Raw genomic sequence first — 19,691 nt, 5'->3', positions numbered from 1 at the left:
ATTTGTACACAATTTTTGTGTGTTTGCAGGCTTTCCACTGAGCCATCTGGCTGGCCACTGGGAGAACAGGATGTTGGACAAGTCGGGCCACTGACCTGATCCAGCAAGGCTCTTCTGAGGTTCTTAAATTCAGTGGCTACTAGCCATGATGGCTGCTTCCAGTATTGGGGCAATGCCTCTGAATACCAGATCCTGGGAATCACAAGTGGAGAGAGTGCTATTGCACTCAGGTTCTGCTTGAGGGCTTCTTATGGGCATCTGGTTGACCAGTGTGAGAACAGGATGCTGGACTAGATGGGCCTTTGACCTGATCCAGCACTTTCTTCTTACATTCAGCTTCTAGACTGTGAAAAAGACAAATAATTGGGTGTTAGAACAAATTAAGCCAGAACAATCACTAGAAGCCAAAATAATGAAATTCAGGTTATCATACTTTGGACATATAATAAGAAGACATGATTCACTAGAAAAGACAATAATGTTGGGAAAAATAGAAAGGAGTAGAAAAAGAGGAAGGACAAACAAGAGATGGATTGATTCTATAAAGGAAGCCACAGACCTGAACTTTCAAGATCTGAACAGGGTGGTTTATAACAGATGCTATTGGAGGTTGCTGATTCATAGGGTTGCCATAAGTCGTAATCGACTTGAAGGTACATAACAACAACAGAAAACATTATTTAGTTTGTTTGGGCTATGGTCTTGGCAAGTTTGAGTTAATACTCCAGTTTTGGAGTTACAACCTCTGCAGCCCAATCCTATATGTGTTTCCTTGGAAACACACCCTACTGTTGCAATGGGGCTTACTGCAAAGCTTGTATTGATTTTAAATGTTTTCATGTGGCTGTATACTGCCCTGATGTTTTGTGACTGGGTGGTATATAAATACTTCTACAAATAAATAAAGTGTACATATAATTTCATCCTTTGTTGGGTTGACATGATAAGATTGTGCTTAGTGTTATTGGCATTCCCCGACACTCTGCAGCCTCTCTGGCTTTCCCATGTTTGTTACATCTTGGGGAAGACATCATGAAATAACATCTTCCATGAGGCGTGTTCAGATCAGGAAGCTTGGGCAGCCAGGGAGGCTGCGGAGTGCTGGGGAAATGTCTAATGGAAAGAAACCCACACAAACAATGCTTCTAGTCACCTCACAACAATAAACTCAGGTCAACTCCACACCCACCCCAAATTATGAAGGAATCCTAAAGGGCCCTGAGAAGAAGGCTGCAAAATGGAAGCTTCTTTTGAGAAAGGAAGAAAACCTTTGAGAAATTGGAGTGCTGACCTCTTAACTGAAATGTCACTGGACAACAAAGTCGAAGCGAATTTGGAAGGACCTCCTCTAGCAAACTTCTAACAAATTATGAGGGAAGCCAAAATGAGTCTCGAGAAGATGGGTGAACGTTCTCTGAGGGCTTAGGCACTTTGTTTGTTTTGTGAGACCAGTTTTGTACCTGGTGCTCCCTGGCTCCTAGCTGTAATGGGACTGTTATGGTGGTGGAGGTTGCAGCCATGCCTGGGGCATCCAGGATCATCAGGTGATCGCTTTTAAATGCACACTGCTCAGATGAAACTAGGGATGGAGAAGGATTTTGTTTGGCATGTGTTTTTTTTAAGGGAACTGACCTAATTCACGCCTTCCAGACTAGTAGACAGACTGGAACATAATGATCCTTTGAATTTCTCGCTTCTTCCAAGTTTTGCCATACAGTTGAAAGCACCAACAACACCCAAGCCAAAATGCATTGGAAAATACATATTTGGGGATAAAATATGTTCAGAGATGCATACGCTGAGATAAAAAAGCATTTTTAAAATACACATTTCCATGCAGGTTTAAAATAACCATCATCCGTACATCACAGATTAATGTAAAGCTCAGATTAATGTGGCAATCACAGGGCTGGCAAAGTGTTTCTTGTTTCCCTGTGGGGGAAGAAGCCCGCATTCGACAGGCTTTCTTGGGCTGCATGCACCTCTTCTCTGCTGGCCACAGGGACCTGCAGCCAGTGTCAAATTGAATCCCATTCTCCCGCCCATCAGCTGATGTCACGTGTGGCCTCATGGCCCCCAGGCTGGAAGTTCCCACCCCTGGACTACAACAATGGTAGGTGCCTGAAATGGCAACCAGTTCTTCAGCAAGCTTTGAAAACATTGTTCCCTATTCTGCAGACATGCTTTTGTCGCCGCCTTCCTCTCCTTTTAAAAGAAGACTCACGTGGTTTATTCCCGAAGAGAGGAGGGAGGTCATGCGGGGCCTGCTGGCCAATCTGGAGTGAAGTGGGGAGAAAGCTTAAAAACCAGCCCCACCTCCAACTCACCCTCTTTGCTTGTTTACTGCACCCACCCTCTGACCCTTTCAGTATGAGCTTGTCTAGTCACTGTTTAGGGACTGAGTAGGGATTTTGGGGGGGATCCTCATTTTGATCCCTCTTCTTTTGCCTACTCCACACTGTGGGGCTTAATTCAATTGGCTATCTGAGAGATGTGGTTGCTTGCCTGTCGGCATGGAGGTTGGGCACCCTCGAGGAATCACCTGGTGCTTGTTGCCTGAGTTCAACCTGGCCTGGCTTGTGCATTGGGGTGAGCTCCTGCACAGCAAGGCCCAGATGCGCAAGTTGGGTGCACACCCAAGGCTCACCTAGCAAGGAGGGAGATTTTCCTCCTCATTCTTGGCTGGGGAGCCTTAGCCTGAGGCTGGCTAGATGCCCAGGGTGCTGGGGGGAGGGAAGGTTTCTCACCAGAGTTCGTCTAAGGCCTCACCCGCCCGGACGGTTTCAGTTTGGTTAATTTGGTTGATTTGGCCTGCATGTTCTCCAAAAATTTGGAGGGTAGCGTGTGTGTATATATATACACACACACCCCTACAGTATGATTAATTAGGTATTCAATAATGTCTTGGATTTTTTAAAAAAGAAGAAAAGAAAAGAAAAACAGCCCAGAGCCTTCTTAACATTCTGGTTTGCAAAAGATGATTAATTTTAATTTTCAGATGTGAAACATAATGAACATAATGAAATTGATTGCTTTCATGTTGTTGAAGCAGAAGGTCTCTCAATCTTGCTATCAGTCTAGAAACGGAAAGTAATCAGAGTGTGTATATTGTGGATTGTGAATGTGACTCCTGGCCAGGAAGACTAAGGTACAATCCACCCATTCTTTTCTTTTTTTCCCCTTCCTGTTGCAGCCTTGACATGGAAACATATTGGGATTTTTGTACCTTGAGCTGAACTTATTTTGATACCCAGTTATTGAAATTACGTTGTTGTACGTCATAGATTTGTGAGAGGTGGCCAGCTCCTGGAAGTGGAACTGGAAATAGGGAGGGAATAAACAAGAGGGCTCTAAAGAGAGCAGTGACCCCCCCCCAAATGCCTAGGAGAAACTGAGAGGTTTATTATATTCTCCCTGCGAGCCCCTCCCGCCTAGTCATCTCTGAGTCACTGTTCTTACTTCCGCTCTTACTTTCCCCTTCCTCTGGAACACACATGTACGCTTCACCAAGAAAGTCCCTTGGCATCCAGATGTGTGCTCCTATACTGGCTCTGAGCATCCCACTAGGTCTGCTGCCACCTTTATCCTTGAGATCCAGGGTCTGAAAGGTGGAATGTGGGGAGCAAGGCTCTGTGGAACTCTCTGCCCTTTGAAATTAGGCAGGCATCATCCCTGTACTGTCGCTGCACCTGCAGAAAACTTTTTTTCTTTAGGCAAGCTGACCCAGATGTACAGTTTTAGCATGCAATTTTAATATGTATGCATTTTACAATTTATATATGTTTCATAACTACCGGTATAAATACATTTTGTTTATATTTCAGTACATGTTATGTTCACTTAATTTAGGCATATTGTATACTGTTTTATGTGAACTGCTTTCAGGTTTTTGTTGATTAAGCAGGATATAAATCTTGTCAAACAAACAAGCAAGCAAACAAACAAAAATAAAATGGTTGGGGAGATTAACAGGAGGCTGGACAAGATGTTAACGAGTCTACAAACTTTGGGCTGCTTTAGGACTACAGCGGGTTCTTCTACACACCCAGCTCAGCTGGGGCTTTCTGCAGGGTCCAACACCTTGTCCTGTGAGGTCCTGGTCCAACAGAATCCTGACAATTGTGTCCATGGATCAGACTAATTCAACTCCTTGACTAACGACTATACAGTCAGTCAGGGAATTGGCCGTTAGAAAGGGCAGTCAGAGTGGGGGTTGGAGTTGGTGTTGGTTGTTGGTGAGAGAGTGAGGAGTTGGTGGTGGAAATAGGTGAGGGAAGGACTGAGGCCTTTATGTAATTACCCAGGGTGTCATTAATCCTGGCCTGGTGAGATCAGAAGGGAGCCATTGACTGGGTGAGTCTGAGGGACTGTCCTCAAGTAAGGTCTTGCCAGAGGGAAGTGACACAGGTGGGAGTATAACACTGGTAAACTGTCCCACAGCCAGGAGCGCAACCAGAGGAGCTTTGGGGGCACAGAGAAGCAGACTGGCCCCAGATTGGACTGGGTTGTGGAAATAATTGGCTGGGGTGGAGGTTTAGGGAAATTGGCCTGAAGGGACAGCCACTTCAAGGCTGATGACAGCGATAGTATCTCTGGAGACTAGTACCTGTCAGCAAGCACCTGTGAAGTCCCAAAATGAGCACCCCTATTCCCTTTTGTAAACAATATCCCTTTAATAAACCTACAACATGGTTCAAGATTTATACTGTCTCTCAGTGGTGTTGCCTTCTCACGCCTAAAGCCTTCCATACATGCTACCAGGAGGGTTTAAATAATTATTCTGTGTGAATTGATGGCAGCAAAAAGATTACAGAAGCCTGTTGTATGTGAAGTGAGACTGAGGAACAAGGGGAATCCCTGACAGGGATATAGCATGGTTGAATGCCACTTGGAAGGAAGCAGTTCAGTAGCAGAACCAAACCTGCCCATCTGATGCCAACAGACAGGGAGGAATCTATAGAAGAAGCCTTCCCATCTTCTAGACTCAACAGATTGAATGTATTGCATTAAAAAAAAAAACAAGCAGCCCTTCCTTTCTTATCGATCCATTCATGCACCACACGGCAGCTTCCTGAAGAAATAGACTTCTGGCATAAGAATGATGCTTGGAGGCCTGGCTAACTTTCTTTTCTCTCTGTCCCCCCCCCCATTCCCAATCCCGCTTGAATTCTTTTAGCAGACAGACGATGCAGCACAGACTGACGGACAGCAACAGACACAATCATCTGAAAACACAGAAAACAAATCACAGCCGAAACGGCTGCATGTCTCAAATATACCATTCAGATTTCGGGATCCAGATCTCAGACAAATGTTTGGGGTAAGCACTAGTTTCCATCGGGAAATCTGTATTTTTGTGGGTCCCTGTCTCAATTGAAAAATAATGTCTTCTTCAGACTGTAGCCTCACACTCACAAGTTCTGGATGTGCATCATCAACCCCATAGGAAGGGGTCAAAACGGATGCACCTTTCTGAACATCTCAGCTGTGGCACCATTTTCATGAGTTATCCATGGGGCAGAAGGTCTGCAATAGTGGCTGGTGCCCATTGGGCTGGTGGGGTCAAAGGCAGACAGGCCAACAGCAGTTGGAGCCAGAACCAATGGCAGGCAGAGCCAACTAAACTCTAGTTTTGTGCCCATCTGCTTCCTTGGTGAGTTGTACAAGGGAACACTGAGACTCAGGAGATTAGTTGTAAGTAAAAAATCAGGAAGGTGGGGGTGGCTGAGAGCAGACTGACATTGGTGGGGCAGTGCCCAGGGGACAAACACCCACTGGATCTCTGTATGTCACTTCATGGGGTAGAATCTGTGTTGAGCACATATTCTTGGCTGAGAGTCTGAGACAAGTGAAGCTGCTTCCAGAAGTGGTTTCAGGGAACAATAAGGAACATTTCAGAGAGGGGGGAAAGCAACAACAACAAAAGTCTTATAGAACATTAAAGACTAGCAAACTGATTGCGCCATAAGCGTTTGTGACCTAAAGTCCATTTCATCAGATTGCATCAGCAATACATATAATAATATTGGAATGACACAGAGTTGATTAGTGTGGCTCCTGCACAATGATGGCATGCGGTACATCAGATACATGAAATGGACACAAGTCCATGAAAGTAGGGGTGGCATTGTCTGAAAATCCCAATGCCGAGGTTATCTGCATGGTTTGTTTTTCCAATTTAATTTCAGTGGGACATCCATACGATTGTGCTGTCTAGTTTTCAAAGTTGACTGGAACAAAGTGCTGGAATCCCAAAAGCTGGTGAAGGTCGTGATCCTAGGAGGTTTGATGTCTGGGCAACAGAAAAGATTATCAAAAGAGAAAGAAGGAGCAGTGTCTAAACACAATCATTATGAAAAGTCAGCCTCCATGACTGCAAATCAGTGCATACCTACTAGGGAATAAATCCCACTGAAATCAAAGGGACCTCCTTCTGAGTAAATGGGCAACACAGCTGACTCCACAACATTAATCTACTTCCTAAAGGGTGCAGAGCTACCGAAACATTTTTATTTTCTATATTTCTCCATTCCCTGTTCGGCCTTTCCTTTTGGTGGGCTATTTGTGTTTCTGATGCTGGCTTGCCAACGTTACATGCCACTTAGTGTGGCCTTGTTAATGATACATGAAATAACCAAACATGGCAGTGTGATTGATGTACTGGAAAAATGTCAGACTGCAAAAATGTGTCATGTAAGAAGAGGAGACAAAAAAAAGTCTCTATCTGGCTCGTTCATGCTAAATGCTACTCACTATTCACAGTCCCCCTTGGTTCATTCAGAGGCAATGAAACTACATTTCAATGCAACTACAATATGATGTCTTGTTTATGACTGTTAATGTATTTTGGACAGCAAGGAGGGTTATTCTTTTAAAGCAGGGATAGCCAATATGCTGTTACAAAGGAACCTTGAACTTCCTCATGAGCAGAGCTCACTAGAAATCCAAATTCCCCAAAAGAGAGCAGCATGATCTTTTGCTGGAGTTACCCGCACGTCACCCCCAGAACATGTATAATTTTACCCTTAACCCAATAACACATACACTGAAAGTAAAATAAAGAGTGGTTTTATTAAGAGAAGGAACAAGGAAAAATATTGCAGTTTACAATTGCAGTTAACAATGAGTAGTTTTCTAACTATTATTCATTCATTCATTCAGCAACACTGGATAGACTAAAGCAAAGAGACTAGCCCTATAAACACTTTCTCATTAAACTCACCCACACAGAAAGAAAGAAGAAAAAGGAAGGAAAAAGCCCAGATAGTTGCATATACCTTTCCTGGAGAGTTGCTGCAAGCCTAAAGCTGAGAGAGACCTTTCGTATCTAGTCCAATGAGCCAAAAGCTCTGCCCTTGTGTAACCAGCGCTAGATTTGAAAGATCTCACCCAATCCTTAGCTCTGAAGTTCTGCAATTTGTCCCAAAGATGCTAGAGTACGTTGGTCAGTGAAGCAGCAGCTGGAGCCCTCCAGAAGAGGCACTGAACTCCCCTTCTCACTCCTCATGTTTTATACCTTTTCCTAACTAAACTGACCCCAAAGTAAACCCAAAGTAAATGTGATCAGGAAGGTGGGAACCCACTCATTTCCTGATAAATTCCTGGATGATAGGTGTGATCTCCTGCTGTAGATTCCTGATGATTCCTCAAGGTTAAGATTATCATAATCCTTGTTTCTTTGTTTGACAGGAGTTTATCCTGTCTTCTCCAGAGGCTTAGAAATGCACAACACCTCCTAGTTTGAAAGGAGCTATTCTGTTTCCTCGTGATGGCCTAGATTATCATAAACATTTCCTTTGTTTGAAAGGAGCACCTATTCTTACTGGGTGACAAATCCCAAATTTCCATGAGTCAGGAAGTCTATACCTTCAGGCATTGCAAGATATGTACTCAGAGGTCACAGAGGGGCTGTTTCCCAGGAATCTTTGCTGTTGCAGGCCTTTTCAAACTCTGGTTCACTGAGATGAATCAAAGATTTAAAATTCCCAATATTTGATACCTCATAACAATACTGCCCTCCAGATTGTTTTTGGACTACAACTTCCATCAGCCACAGCTGATATGACTAATGGTCATGGATGATGGGAGTTGTAGTCCAACAATGTATGGAGGTCATTGCATTGGCTACCCCTGCTTTTAAAAGAATTGCTGATTTATTCACTTTCTCATTTGGCAAGTATAGAGCACGTACAAGGATTTGCCAGTGCTACCCCCTCCCAAAAAAAGGTAATTAGGGATATGGACAGTGATGGTTGGTGGCTCCTGGTCAGTGAGGCAGTGGAATCTGCTCCAGGTTTTAGTCCAAACTTCCAAGGTGCTGAAGCCTGGTGGCCATATCCTGCTCCAGTGAGTTGTCAAGCTGCTGCAGTTTGAAGCAGATGCAGTTTACTGACCAGCCTCAAGGGCAGCCCTAAGTAGAGCACATTACAGTAATCCAACCTGGAGGTTACCAGGACGTGGATGGCACATATACAAAGCAGTGCATAGACACAGGTTTACTTGAAGTGAATGGAGAAGACTGTAGGGAGGCAGAGTTATAGGGACAGACACAGATCAGTTGGCATCTATATGTACATTAGCCACAATTCAGCATGCAATTTTTTTCCCTGTGATACAGAATCCACTAAAACTGGCAAATCTTCTTGTGTTTAAATGTTCCTAATATGTGCGGAGGGTTTTTTTTTTTAGCTTTCGTTTCAATGCTCATGTGATTTCTTTCTCTTTTTTGTTTCCTGGCAGCAATTTGGTAAAATCTTAGATGTTGAAATTATTTTTAATGAGCGAGGCTCAAAGGTAAGCAACTGAATACACCTGTGGCAATGTTGAATTTGTTTAAAGTATTCAATACAAATAAGAGGAAGCCGGCGCAGTGCTGTAATAAACACTTCCTAAATATCCACTTTAACAGGAACACCAATTGGGCTGCTTTTTCTCTTCTTTCTTTCTTGACAATTTCCCAAACAGCATGAAATTCATTGGCCTAATTTTGAATCCTTTTAAAGGGGATAATTTTAACTACGATAAACTGTCACCAGTTAAATGGGAATATTGCTTTTTTGCTTTTAAATATAATCAAGTGTTGTCTGCTGATTCTCTCTCCCATCCCTGATAATTGCCTTACTCATTTTGTGAAATTAGTTCAAGCTTGCAGGATGGGGGAAAAAAGACTGTTAAAATAGGTATATATTCTGCTCTTGAAATGGAAGCAAGCAATATCATCTAATATCCTCTGGAGTAATTACTTGATCGAATGTGATTGTTCCAGATTATGAAAGTGAAGATGTTGTCCTGGTTAGTTAAAACTTCTGGAATGTTGCTAACCCTTTTGAATGCAGCACCTTTTTTAAATATTTCTTGAACAAAATAAGTGATAGAGCAGATGTGAGGTGCCTTTGGTCCTCCAGATGTTGCTGAACTACAGCTCCATCATCCTTGGCCATTGGCCATGCTTGGTGGGAATGATGGGAGTTGTAGTTCAGCAACATCTGGAGAGTCAAAGGGTCCCCACCCCTCGACAGAAGCTGCAATCCTATATATGTATATCCTACATTTAACTCATTGGGATTAACTTTATAGGCTTGCTCTGCTAATCTGCACAAGGCTTGGGGAGCCTGTGTTCTTCCAGATGTTTCTGGATTACAATTCCCATTTTTCTTGGCCATGCTGCCTAGGGCTGATGGGAGGTGAAGTTCAACAATATCTGGAGGGGTACAGGTTCCCCATCCCTGGTCTGCCCTGTTTGGAAATGGCTGCTTTATACACACACACACCACCACACCACACCATACAATCACACACACACACCATATTTTGCTTAAATTGTTCACAGCCTGAATCATAGAGTCTCTTAACAGTTGATTCACACGTGGCTTGAGCACATAAATTATCCACCTAGTGGGGCAGAGAAATGGGCTTTGGGCTCAGGTACCCTTGTTTGCGGTAGTGGAAGGCTTGGTGGGGCAATGATGCTCACCTGACATCTGGTCAGTCATGTGGCTGCTGCTTACTGGGAGGTAGAGGGGGGAGAGGCAAAGTGGTGGCAAGATCAGCATGGGCTAAACAGACCAGCAGGAGTGACAGACTGGTTCCACCAGTGCGTTTTGACTATGCTGACCTGTCTCTTCCCTTAGATGTCTTCTCTCCCAAAGAGAGATGAAGGAGGAGAAAGACCTAGAAATGAGATCAGCTACCATAAGAGTGTCAGTTTACACCTGAAAGAAGGGAAGGTCAGAACAGAGATCAAAGGACTAGAGTCAGCCTAGGAATCCTGGAGGTTCCCTCTCTATCTGCTTTCACCCCATGCAAACCTACCATGTTCAGGTTACTTCCCAACACTTCCAATACTCGCCTCCCAGTAAGCAGCAGCAACACAACCAACCAGAGGTCAGGTGAGCGATGGTACCCCACCATGCCCTCCATTACTGTTTATTCACCATTCATATAACCAGAAATGAGAGCTAAGGCCTTTGTGTGGTGACACAAGTAAGGTCTACCTGTGAGGCCCCCCACAGGTCCAGGCCATCATAGTGGTGGTGGGGAGTCCACCCCTGCACCCTCCAACATGGATAATCAAGGTGCCCAGGCCTTGTGTGAACTTGTCCATAGGAAAGGAAAGACACTCATGTGTTGATCACCTCCATCTGAACGTGGCCATTTGGGCATAAGAAGTGCATTCCCCTTTCTTGAGTGCCTCGGGCGTTGTCCAAGTCCTTGTCTCACCTGGCAAGGAGAGGGATGCTGACGGAGAATATTTCAGAGCACACGGAGATGGCACTGTGGTTTTGATCCTAGTGTCCTGGGCAGAATCCCAGGTCTTTTTGCACCTGCACTTCCTATACAAGACTCCATATACCAGTATTACAGAAATGGAATCCCTTCTCTTCAGATTATGATGCCCCACAAAGGAGATCAACACCTTCCCTTTTAAAGAAAACCCCTTTTCTTTTAATTCAGAGGTAAGGAACCTGCCCCCCTCCAGATATGGTTGGACTCCATCCCCCATCAGCCAGCATGGTCAATGGTCAGGGATGAAGGGAGACAGAGTTCTACAACATAACACAGACCACATGTTCTTTAAAAGTACTATATAGTGGAGACTGGGGGCTCCCATGTCAGTGGGGCAGTAAATCTGTGCCAGGTTTTTGTCTAAACTTTCAAGAAGCTGCCCAAGAAATTGAACCTCTTGAAAGTTCTGACTAAAACCTGGAGTGGATTCACTGCCCTACTTACATCAGAGCCACCCATTTCCACTGCTCCAGCAACCCTAACCTCTCCCTTCTAGTAATTTATTTTGGAGGAAGAGAGTTAACTCCCCGCCCCCAAAAAACTATTGCTAGTGTCTGAAAAGGTTGGACTGCATTTATGTACACAATGTGGGTATGTTTTGCTTGTCTTTTTTATTTAATTATTTTGGGGGTAATAAATGAAAAATCAGTTTTCTGTGTCAGTAGTGGATGAGACATTTGGAAGCTCAAAATGCAAGTTTATCTCTGTTGGAACATGTCATTTAATATGGGTAGCACAGCTAGATGGTATGGATTGCTTAAAGTTGTATGCTGAGTGAAAACCGAATTAGTAATACAAACTTTTGTGTTTCCCCGTGGATTCAGTCCTTCCCCCAAGTCTCTATCCCCACACCTGGGTGCATTGCTTATAGTCATGGCTGCACCCCTCATTTCATTGCAGGCAGCAGATGTGAGAAATAAGAATGGGCAAGAAGTGAAAGTCAGTTCACATTTAAAGGTGAACTTTCCAAATTCACATCTTTTCCAAAACATTATGCAGACTGAAACACAGAAATCCTTCCAAATATACACTTATCCGAATATTGCTACGCAGTTCTCCAGGCAAGTAATGGCTACAAAGATGCACACACTAGGCTAAAGTGTGCATAAACTTGCATATATCCTTGAAAATAACATGCCAAAACGTAGTATATTAGGGGAAATTGCTTTGCAAAAATGTGTGATTTAAGCAAAACTGCATACAAAACTGTCTACATTAGGGGGGAAATGAACTAAAAGGCTGATGAATGTTCATGACTTCATGAGCTATGAAAGAATCCCTGTGAGGGGTCCTCATACTAAGACAGCTGTTACTCTGGCTCTAGTCCTCCTGATCATCACTCCAGAGAGAGAGAGAGAGAGAGAGAGAGAGAGAGAGAGAGAGATTGTCATTTTCCATTAACTATGTTCAAGCTCCTCCCTTAGGCATGGTTGTGTGGGCAACAAAGGATGACACCTCTGCTGCCTCCTTTGAAATCAATGGTGGTACTTTTTGTAAGTGTTGAACCCAGAGTACCTATTTAAATTCTCATTCTTCTAAGAATGATTGGGATGAGTCAAGCTTCTCCCCACTGTCTAGGAGGGCTAGCCTTTGCAGTAGCCAGATGGTGAGAATCAAGTGGAAGTAAGTTGCCAGAAGGGTACAATGGGTTGTAGCCAACCAAGTCCTACACAGAGCAGATCCACTAAAATTAACAAACCTAAGGGAGTCATGTCCATTAATTTCAGTGGGTCTACTAGGAATAGGACTAGTGTTGAATACTGCCCAATGGGTTGTATCCAATGTTAGTCCTACTCAGAGTAGACTCATTGACCAGTAAGGGCATCATGTTCAACAAATGGAACCTGGTTAGTTTTACCAATGCCTGATCATTTTTGGCTTGGGGCAACACAGAAGTGAGCTTTTTCATTCATGGCCCCAGTGTTGTGGAAAGCCCTCCTTGCTGAAATACGAGATGCCCCCATCAGTACTGGCATTCCGCCGGCTCTTGAAGACACACGTGTTTAGGCAATCATTCTCCTGCACTGGAACTTCTGTTTTATTGACTGGTTTGATAGTTTTTAACTGTTCTGTCATGTTTTTTTTTAACCGGTTTGTTGTATTGTATATACATTGAATTGTAATTTGGTATTTTAATGACATATGTTATTTGAGTTTATGTTGTAAAGTGCTTAGAAGTCATTTTGGCATATAAGTGATATATCAATTAATCAATCCCAACCAATAAAACAGATTTGACTGTAGATCTATTAATTTAAATGGGTTTGCTCTGGATAAAAGTGAGTTGGATACAACTCAACAAGAGACAGAGTCCCGCACCCTTCTTTTATGGGTAGCTGCAAGCTTCATGTGTGCCCACAGCTGCTGAGATCTTCACTAACTACCCCTCTAGGGGGTCACCACCAACTTCTTCTTGATTCCTGCTACTTGACGATTGCAAAAGTCAGTGATCTGCATCCACCCAAAGCATAACACTTTAAGCATATTCATAAAGGTTTTCGAGGGACAGGGGGCTCATTCACACACAGCCCTAGCATATATATCCAATGTGCCATGGGGTAGGGGAGGAAAACGTGGGTGCCCGTGTTCAGCCACCACCACTTCACAGTTGATGTTTAGTGTGAACTAGGGCCTACACAGACTATCCGTTCTTTTCTTTGCAGTGGAAAGTTGGCATATGCACAAATATAGAACTATATGTCTTGATTTGCACTAAACATCCAATGTGTGTGTGGGTACATAAGTCCAAGGTGCTTTCACTCCACTACGTGTTGACTGTGCATGCCAAGACTGTGTTAAAATCAACCCAGTGCCAGATCTGTGTACGTTTCTCCCCCCAAAACCAAGTGAAGATGAAAACATGGTCTAGTTCAGGGATATCCAAAGCAGTGCCCTCCAGATGTTGCGGGCTCCAGCTGCCATCAGTCCCAGCCAGGAAGGCCAACGGTCAGGGATGATAGAAGTTCTAGACCAACAGTATCTGGAGGGCACCACATTTGCCTGCTCCTGGTCTAGCTGAACATCGTTCAAGATATTTCCATTTCTGAATTCTGTTCTTTATTCATGTCACATAATTGTGTTCGACTCTTTCTAAGAGTCAGGAAGTTTATGCTCAGTTCCAACCCCCGTTTCTTCTCATCGGCCGTTCTTGTATTTTGCTTTGTTTTGTTTTCATGAGCCCCCTTTTTTTCTTTAAGGACCAAAAAAAGTTAATATTATAGATTTCACCAAAATTTATAAGCAGCCCTAGTGTGTTGCATGTGAATATATATATATATATGTATATATGTATGTATGTATGTATATGTATATATATGTTTCTTTGTTTCACAATGGCATGCGAAACTAGTGAAAGTTTTAGTTTAGGTTTGCATTTTGGTGTTGAAATTTGTGCACAACTTTTGGTTTGTATTTAATATTATGATTTGGTTGGGTCAACTCTGCATGTCATTCAGAAGTGAGTCATGTTCTTTCTTTTCCCATTCTCTGTTTTATTTTCTTTTATTTTGTCCTGTGTGATGACATGGGTCCCTTGAATTAGGATTCCATTTTCTTTTCTTTTATTTTGCTTAGATTTATTTCTTTTGTCTTCTGGAGTGACAATTTAGAGAAATAAATAAATATAATATATAAAAACCAAGCGAAAGGTGTTTTTTGTTCATCCTTTGCCTTTCTTCATGGGATATTGATCTAACTGATGAAAGAGAAAAGTTGTTCACGTTGGTTGGTTTGTTAACTGCACATCTCAGGACGATTGTAATTTTTTGTTTTTCTAATTTGCATGTTGCAGAAATGAAGAAAGAACAAGAACCTTTTTAATTAAAGAGAGAGGGAGAAAGAGAGAGAGAAAGAAAATAAGCAAAGAAGTGGTCATTGTCTGAAATAATGATGTGCACGTTATCTTCCCCCCTTTCTCCCACTTGCATGCAGGGATTTGGTTTCGTTACTTTCGAAAATAGTGCTGATGCAGAAAGGGCGAGGGAGAAATTACACGGCACTGTGGTAGAGGGCCGTAAAATCGAGGTGCATGTTCAAAATATTTTCCTTTTCATCTTTTTTATAAATGTATGCCTCACTCTCATTTGTTGTTTCAGATGCATCATTAATGTCTCTGATGTGCTTTCCTTTCCCCTTCCCATAGGTTTTTTTCTATATATATGTGTGTGTATGTGTGTGTGTCTATATATATATATATATATATATATATTATATGTAAATATATATATAATATATATATAGACACACACACACACACATACATATTTATATACATATATACACATATATATGTATGTATATATAAATTAATATAATTTGGCCTTACTTGGGTTGGTTTGTTTTTTAATTATTATTTTTAATTTCGATTTCTTTTATAATTCTTACCATCCTATGTACTGCTGAAAGTTGTATGACAGAGGTGTGAAAAGCTGTAACATTTTTGCTGTGATCTGAAAGGTTTTGTAATTCAACGGGTGCAATAGATTTTAAAAAATGGAAAAAAAACCCCACCAAGATTAAACAAAAAAAAATCCCCAAACAAGCTATAAGGTCGTTTTAGTTTATTTGTTTATTTATTTATTTGTTATGATTTCCTTTGTTTTTCATTGCAGGGTTGAGGCAGGGTCGACAGTGGTTTTCAAAATTATTCCAATTTGGAAATCGAAGAAATCATTCATGAGGCGGCGGCGGGGGGAATCTGTTACTAAATAAAAGCATTTTAAAAATACATTGGAAATGTTGGTTTTAATTTTGGATCAATTCCCGGTTGAATTCTCTCAGACAGTTTAAACCGCCAACATTTTATCATTGCGGTAGGGAGAAATATGTCTCTAAACATTCTTGCCGTCACCACTGGATCCCCTTCAACACTGCCTGAATTGTATTTGCTAGACTTTTAAAAGAGAGAGAGAGAGATTACCAATTGAAAATGCTGTCGTCTTTTGAGTAAGATGTCGCATGTTTTGCCTTTTCCATTTTCCCCCCCTTCGACGGTAGCGCTTAGGGCCCTCACCAAACTCTCAGTAACCATGGTAACTGTATACATACCCCATGCTGGCGATGGTGCTGAATGGTAAGTGGGAAAGTCCATCTGCCGTTTCACATATCTTTTTTAAGCGCTGATATATACCACGTGGATTTTTTTGACTTGTCGTATTAAGTTTTCTTGATGCTCTCTCTATATATTTTTTTTATCTATATCGGTACGCCTGTAAATTTTGAGTGTCCGTTTTAAGCAAGCCTTGGAGACACTGACTGGATTGAGGATATGACTTTCGTGCACATCTTACTCAGATTGTTAACTTCCATATTGTGTTAAATAATGCACCCTCTTATTTATCCTTTTGTTAGCTGTGGTTTTCAAAGCTTGAATGATTTTGTTAGTTTTCTTGCAATGAATTAAATGAGGCTCTTGTTTTCCCAGTGTTGAATGCTACATGTTGCTTCCCCAATGATACCACTCTTTGGAAGGGTCATGTTGCACACTGCTAAGATCCGTTTGTTCTTTGTTTTCCTTTCTATTTTTTCCTTCTTGACGTTTAATTTCCTCTCTTGTTCCTTGTCTCTTTCCCCTTTCTACTCCACCGCATGCACTTTCATGCAATTTTTTTTTTCTGTTTTGAAATATTTTATCGTTTCTGTGTTACCATGGAACAAAAAGCATGCTCTTAAAACTTCAATTATGCAAAACCTTTTTAATTTGCTTTTAATGTCTCTTTATTAAAGTTTAAAGGAGATGATGTTATTTTATTGAAATGATTTGTATGTTTTTTTATTAAAAATTGTGATGAGAATAAATGTAATTATAAATAGTGTGATCTTTTTGTTATGCACTTTCTGCTTTTTGTTATTTTTTATTTTTTGGGGGGTATAAAATTGCATTTATACACGACTAATAGTAATGCATGCATTTCATTAGTTTCATGGACCTTTTTTTACAGAAGTAGTACTGATTTATTTTTCTATGTGCTTAGGTAAATAATGCGACAGCTCGAGTAATGACAAATAAGAAAACAGTCAACCCTTATACAAATGGTAAGTATGTTAAATATATATTCTTGGTGTTCCTAACTCACATCCCACTCACTTCTCCAATCTCTCAACTAAGAGCGAGCCCATCAACCATGGGGGAGTGCTGACCCTTCCATCACACCTCAAAGGAGTAACTCAAAGGGTTAACTTCCCTTCAGGGTTGTCCCACTGGGGCTGGCCTACCGGCAGTGATCCACCATCAAGGGTGGCCTCAAAATAAATAGGCTTATTCTTCATGAGTGGGGCTAGCTGGCTAAATCTTCTGACTCCAATGAACTGCTGTTCTGCAGGTGCAGCAGAAAAAGGCTGGTGAGGCTAAGATGGTATCCACCTCCCTGCCAGAAATAATCCTGCTGCTTCTCCCTGCCTTGTCTTGTGCAAATTGCCTATTGATCATGGTCAATTGATCTTTGTTTTTAAGACTATGAAGGGCAGGGGAACCTGACATGCTGAGTCTAACCATCTAGCCTGATGCTACCTACTCTGACAGTGGAACTCCAAACTTTAAGCACATGTCTTTCCTTTATACCCAGAAGTTCCAGGGAATGAACACTCCGCATCTCAAGAAACCAGTGAAGGGTTAAGGGCTGTGGAAGTAGCATTCTTGTTTTTCAAGGAGGAAACCACAGCAAGTGTCTCAGATTCCCACACTTAGCATGGACATATAGCATGGTCTGACAGCAGTGGTTTAACACACAGGCCTCTAGAAGTCCAGGCAATATCTGATGGAAAGGAAGGAGGCAGACATCTTTAGGCTCTTGGGTCCTACTCTGTATTTTACTAGCACCCCAAGACCCACCAACTGGTGCCAGGTGCAAAAGATGTTGACTTAGAATGAAAAAAAGAAGAGCCTCTAGCTCTTGCTGAGTAACAGGGTTTTTTTCCCCCTTCTGAATACTCCAACTGAGCACAACACACATTTCTTCCACATAAAAATCCATTCCTGGTTATCCTCAGCTTTTTTCATTTCAGCAGTCTAATTTAAAGTGTGTGTGTTGTTGTTATAAAGTTAAAATTGGTTTAAAAATCCTTGCTGATCTACAGGAAATAGGGATGGAGGAGACGTTTGATTTAGTTTGCATTGAAAGGTGAGCCTACCTAGGTCACACTTCCCAAACCAGTACACATACTGAAACACACAGCTGTCCTTTGAAATCCGCAATTTTGCAGTCTAGTTCTCCAGCCAAATAATGTAAACAAAAATGCATATACTTGGGTAAAGTGTCAGTAAAATGGATACACAAGTACATAAAAGATAACATACAAAGATGCATTATTTTAGGGGAAATTGCTGTGCAAAAAATGTGTATATTAGGCAAAATTGCATAAAATGTGTGCATATTATGAGAAATTTGCACTAAAACGAATGAATGATTTTCATGAGGTCTTCTGATGAGTTTTCATGAGAACTTCTTTTTATTTTAAAAAAGTCTTCTTTTAAGAAAAAATGCAAACTTATGTAGAAATGTGCAGAACTGAACTTTAGTTTGCACAGAAAATCTGGATACAGATTTGCCCATTTGAGAAATCCTTGAAACACTCCAGAAAGAGCCATATACATGAAGGTGATGACGATTGCAAAATTGCAAGGGATGCAACTCTACAGTTTACCTGACATCCTATCTCTGCTGTGACATAAACTTTTTATGGCCCCCCATTCACTTTTCTGGAATTGATTTGAGCCTCTGAATAGTACTCCTGAAAGCTTTGAAATTGGTCATATTGAAACTTTCCACTTGGCCAGCTTCCAGAACCCTGTCACTTTCCAAAGAAAGATCTTATTTTCCTGACTCTTCTCCAGAAAAAAAAAAGATGAAAGGGAAACTTTACACATCTGATCAATAAAGGCAGCTCTCCATCACCAACAAAGGCAGGCATCAGCCATGAAATAAAATGGACCTTGTTATTTTTTCTCCCCTACATTGTAGAGCTCATTAGTGAGGTGGCTTCTGCCATTAGAAGTGGGGCACAGAGAACTGGATGGCTTTATTTTTTTAATGACTCTGTCATATTTATCTCTCCCCATTGTGGTAAAATGAAAAATAAAATAAAAAGAGCTTGCAGTCTGACATGCAATGATTAACCCTGTAACAGTAAATCATGGGGTGGGGCGGGTGAAAACTGGAATTTCTCCTGCTTTTCTAGGGGAAACCCTCTTATTTTTTCCTCCTTCTTGCATCTCCTTCATCTGGACATATTCTGTCCAAGCAATGCAAATGAACATAATTTGAGTCTGCCAAAGCATTTCCAAAATATGACATCTCTGTCAAATTTAGAAACAGACAGAATGCTTGATTGGATCAATCCATGTCACTACCTTTGGAAACAACACATTATTCACATATTGCATAGCACTCTCTCTCTCTCTCTCTTTCTCTCTCTCTGTGTGTGTGTGTGTGTGTAAAGAGACAGAGAGGGGAAGAGAGAACTGTTATCCCATTTTCCACTGATGCTAGGTTGGATCAGGCTTTTCCTTGATGAGCATTATCCAGAATTGGAATCCAGACCATGGGAACCAAAGCAGTCACCTGGTTAGGGGTGGAAAGAGCCAGCAACGATGGTTTTTCTCAGATAGGGATGGTGGGGATGAACCAATGCTCTGATTCGGCGTAAGGGCACTTCCTCTGTTGCTATTTAGGACTCAGTAGGAGATCATCTGCTTTGCATGCAGAAGGTCCCACGTTCAATCCTCAGCATCTCTAGGAAGAGCTGGGAAAGACCTCCGCCTGAACTGGATAGATGCTGCCAGTCAGTGTATTTATTTATTTATTTTTAAAACTTATATACCGCCCGACTAGCAATAGCTCTCAGGGCGGTGAACATAGATACAATAAAATACAATATAATACAAAAACATCAGTTTAAAATCAAATTTC

At 41.8% G+C, this 19,691-nt stretch overlaps 1 protein-coding gene and 1 non-coding gene across 4 annotated transcripts in view; both read left to right on the top strand.

Moving 5' to 3' along the window:
• The window catches only part of RBFOX1 (RNA binding fox-1 homolog 1), a 403,703-nt gene that overhangs the window by 246,177 nt on the left and 137,835 nt on the right, over window positions 1–19,691 (top strand). For 2 of the 3 annotated variants that reach the window (XM_061599320.1, XM_061599319.1), the window contains exons 3-6: window positions 5,177–5,320; window positions 8,740–8,793; window positions 14,716–14,808; window positions 16,758–16,818. In XM_061599320.1, coding sequence (XP_061455304.1) covers window positions 5,177–5,320; window positions 8,740–8,793; window positions 14,716–14,808; window positions 16,758–16,818 — 352 coding nt within the window. The remainder of the gene's footprint in view (window positions 1–5,176; window positions 5,321–8,739; window positions 8,794–14,715; window positions 14,809–16,757; window positions 16,819–19,691) is intronic. The other variant, XM_061599321.1, reaches the window with a different exon arrangement.
• On the top strand, window positions 5,998–6,103 carry LOC133372146 (U6 spliceosomal RNA). The gene has a single exon (XR_009759457.1). It is a non-coding gene; the product is annotated as a U6 spliceosomal RNA (small nuclear RNA).

The sequence above is a fragment of the Rhineura floridana genome, chromosome 17 (assembly GCF_030035675.1).
Source record: "Rhineura floridana isolate rRhiFlo1 chromosome 17, rRhiFlo1.hap2, whole genome shotgun sequence".
Classification (NCBI taxonomy): domain Eukaryota; kingdom Metazoa; phylum Chordata; class Lepidosauria; order Squamata; family Rhineuridae; genus Rhineura; species Rhineura floridana.
This window is presented reverse-complemented; position numbering and strand designations above follow the sequence as displayed.